Raw genomic sequence first — 3512 nt, 5'->3', positions numbered from 1 at the left:
AATTTAATTATCTGTTCAGATTTATACATTTCCTCCAGAGTTTCAGTGACAAATGTTGGTTTTATTTGAAAACAGCAGAAAACAAGTACTCAGATTCCCAGCCCAAAACGGGGACAGCTGCAAGTACAGCTGCATTGAAAAAAAAGTTAAATGAGTCCAAATATGTTTCAGTTTGATTTCAAGGGATTTGACAAATAGTCCAAAGGGCTTAAAGATTTCAGTCTATGTCAATAAATCTAGTCGGTGCACATAGAAGCGAAGCTGTAATCTGYAACCACGTCCAGCCATTTTCCATCCATCACAGCAATTTTAAGTCTGCACTTTGACTTTCTTGTTTACCTGGCACAACTGCTCCGTCTGGCTTTTCCTGGCCTGGTTTCCAACCTTCTTTAAGCAGAAAACGTAGTGTTGGCCCGGTGGAATGGTGTAGCCTATATTCTATTGTGAGAAAGATGATAGAGCAGTCGCACTTTTGTTACTCTGTTTTGTTCTTTTTTCTGTTTTTTATTATTACTATTATTTCCARTCCCATTACTTCTCCATACTTTGTATTATTTTAGCCTTTCTATTTCAAACTGTTCAGCTCAGCCAGGATATGAGTGCTTAGCCTTTTGTATTTTTACATTTTTAGGTTTATTTGCAAATGTTTTCTTTTTAGAAATATGTTGCTATTGTTCAAATCCTTCAAAACAAACAAACAATTAAACAAACAAACAAACAAACAAACAAACAAACAAACAAACAAACAAACAAACAAACAAACAAACAAACACATTTTCTTCAAAATCTACTTTGGCTCATCTGTTCTGTTTTCATCCTTTCTTACACTGCTTTTATTTTTCATTTACACTTGCTATTTTTAGTTTTTAGCCAACCCTTTGCTACTTTTAACTAGTGTTTTGCTATATCTGATTAGCCTTTTGCATAGGTTTTAGCCAGCCTTTTGTTTCTTTTAGCTTTTAGCTAGTGTTTTGCTATGTTTGATTAGTTTTTTGCACCATTTAGGTTTCAGCTAGCCTTTTGTTTCTTTTAGCTTTTAGCTAAAATTCTAGGTAAAGTTTTGCTATAGGTTTGACTAGCACTTTGGACCATCTAGGTTTTGGTCAGTCTTTTGCTTTTTTTTTTTTTTACTTTTAACTAGTGTTTTGCTGTGATTGATTATTCTTTTGCATGTTTAGGTTTCAGCCAGCCTTTTTGATTCTTTCAGCTTTTAGCTAGTGTTTTGCWATGTTTGACTAACATTTTGCACCATCCACAGTAGGTTTTAGYCAGATTTTTTCGGATTTTAGCTACAGTAAGTCTAACAACTCAATCCCAGCTAGTTCAGTTAATTTCAGCAGCATTCACTGATTTTCTTTTCTTCCAAAWAATTGGATTTCTAGTTGTTACAGTGCTTTTCTTTGTGAGCATGAGCAAACCTCAGATGCCCACACGAAACAAACTTTATATACGAAGCATTTGCATGTTAAGTTTATTTGTTAGTTTTTGTGTACACATAAATGTGCATGTGTTAATTTGGTGTGTAGGCGCCACACAGTCACTGGAGGTTGAGAGTGTAAAGGACGGAGAAGGCAGGACTCAATGTCCTGCTCATTAATACCATGTGGAGCTTTGAGCAGTGGCGGACTGCTGCTGAGCTTCCTGGCAAATGAGCAGCTTGCAACTGGTTTTAACTGGTACAGAAACGACAACAAAKTTGATTTATTTGAGGGTTAGAACAAAACAGCTCAGATCTGCAGGTTAAAGGTCTGACTTTTATTGAACACAGGCTTGTATGTTTTGAGTTAAAATTGATCTCAGACTTCTCTTCCCCCGAGGTCTGCACTTGTAAAACATTTATGATTGCAACAATGTTGTCATTTATTGCACATTTGATGACTAGTGAGTGGTTTATTCTCAAGTTCCCTAAAGTCTGACAGGCAGAAGGAAAAAAGAGCCAAATGCTTACTTTAACTTTTAGATTAAATTTAAAAAACACAAACTGAGATTTTGGCTGGTTCACGAAAAACCCAACAAACAGCAGATAATTGCAGCTTTCATGTCAGTTTGTTTATCGGATTAGTTCCCATTTCACTTGTCTGTGTGGTCACTGGTTAGCCACCCAAGTTCATTTTACATTCTTCRTTTTTGTTGCTGATGAACAGAAACCCCCCTCCCCTGCTGTGAACTGGGCTTGTAAACTCACAGCAGCTGTTTGGGATCTTTTCTCAAAAACACTAAACCCCTGTACTGCATCTTGTCCTCGGGCTCCAGAAATCTCYATTTATCTTTACCATCACTTATTGTGTTTCGCTCTAACCAAACATTTTTGTACTCTTTAATCCCMGAGACAGTCAAATTTTCACTCAAATCGGTCTCACGTTGCATCCCCACCCCACTGCAGCTCTGCCTCCCAGCCTTCTCAGTTTGGCTCACAGGAGTCCAATAAGAGTAAAACATGAGGTCAGCTGTGAAACATCTTTGAGCATAACTACATACTAATAACATTACCCTAAGTGCTTTGTAAATAAACAACAGATTTTGTAAAAAAAAAAAAATCTCAAAGTTTCCGTTCCCTGCTAAGGCAGTTTATTTGTGATAATAAGAATTTGAAGCTTCATGCTATCATAAASCTACTGAGACACGTCAGTAACAGTCATTGCCCTAATTTTAAAGTTCAAGGATGTCAATAAAAAAACACTCAGGCCTTTTCTGCTTTTCTTTTTTTCTTAGATCTCTGGAAGACTTGGATTTTTCCTACAACCGCTTTAGTTCTGTGCCTGTAAATCTGCCCCGCAGCCTCTTAAAACTGACCCTCCAACACAACCACATCAGCCACATCTATGCCTTCACCTTTCGCCACATGCGGCCCGGCCTGCAGTCCCTCTGTCTGTCCCACAACGGATTGAGCGTCGAGGGCTTGGACAGAGTTGCTTTCGTTGGGACCTACCGCTCGCTCAGAGAGCTCCGTCTGGACAACAACAACCTGGAGGAGATCCCTCGATGTGTGCGGCAGTTCAAGAACCTGCAGGCCTTGAGGCTGGACGGCAATCAYATCAGGTACAGATGCATTTAGTCAGGAGGGATTCAAAAGATTGTTTGGATGATTCAAAGTGGGGTTCTGTGGAAAAGCTATGAACAATTAATATCTCACCTGACCTCAGATTCAAAGAATAAAATTTAATTCTGACCAAATTGATAAGCTAACAGCTAACACAAAGAGAGCCAAGACCTAAATTGATTTCTGCCATCTCATAATAATTTTGGTCTTAAATAACATCAAAGCAGTTCATGCAAATACTGTTTTTATACCTTACACAGTCAGGTTGACATTACACGAGTATATGGGCAGATATAATATGATGTTATTTCTGCCAGAAGTGCTACAGCTACCTCCTCATGTTGCTATATGAACAAATACTATATGTCCTTTTCGCCAATCTAAAGCACACAAAGAGTTACTATATCTATAACAGAGGATAATTATAACCCCCGCACGCGAAGCGTAAGTGGGAGTCATATTGTTTTTGTAC

The 3512-nt window shown here is 38.2% G+C and overlaps 1 protein-coding gene across 1 annotated transcript in view; it reads left to right on the top strand.

The window, feature by feature from the left end:
• Nucleotides 1-3512, top strand: part of si:dkey-32e6.6 (extracellular matrix protein 2) — a 14905-nt gene that overhangs the window by 9736 nt on the left and 1657 nt on the right. The window contains exon 6 of the mRNA XM_014017648.1: nucleotides 2713-3039. Coding sequence (XP_013873102.1) covers nucleotides 2713-3039 — 327 coding nt within the window. The remainder of the gene's footprint in view (nucleotides 1-2712; nucleotides 3040-3512) is intronic.

This window comes from Austrofundulus limnaeus, unplaced genomic scaffold, assembly GCF_001266775.1.
Source record: "Austrofundulus limnaeus strain Quisiro unplaced genomic scaffold, Austrofundulus_limnaeus-1.0 Scaffold3, whole genome shotgun sequence".
Classification (NCBI taxonomy): Eukaryota; Metazoa; Chordata; class Actinopteri; order Cyprinodontiformes; family Rivulidae; genus Austrofundulus; species Austrofundulus limnaeus.
Note: the sequence above shows the minus strand (reverse complement) of the source record. Positions and strands in the feature narration are given on the sequence as shown.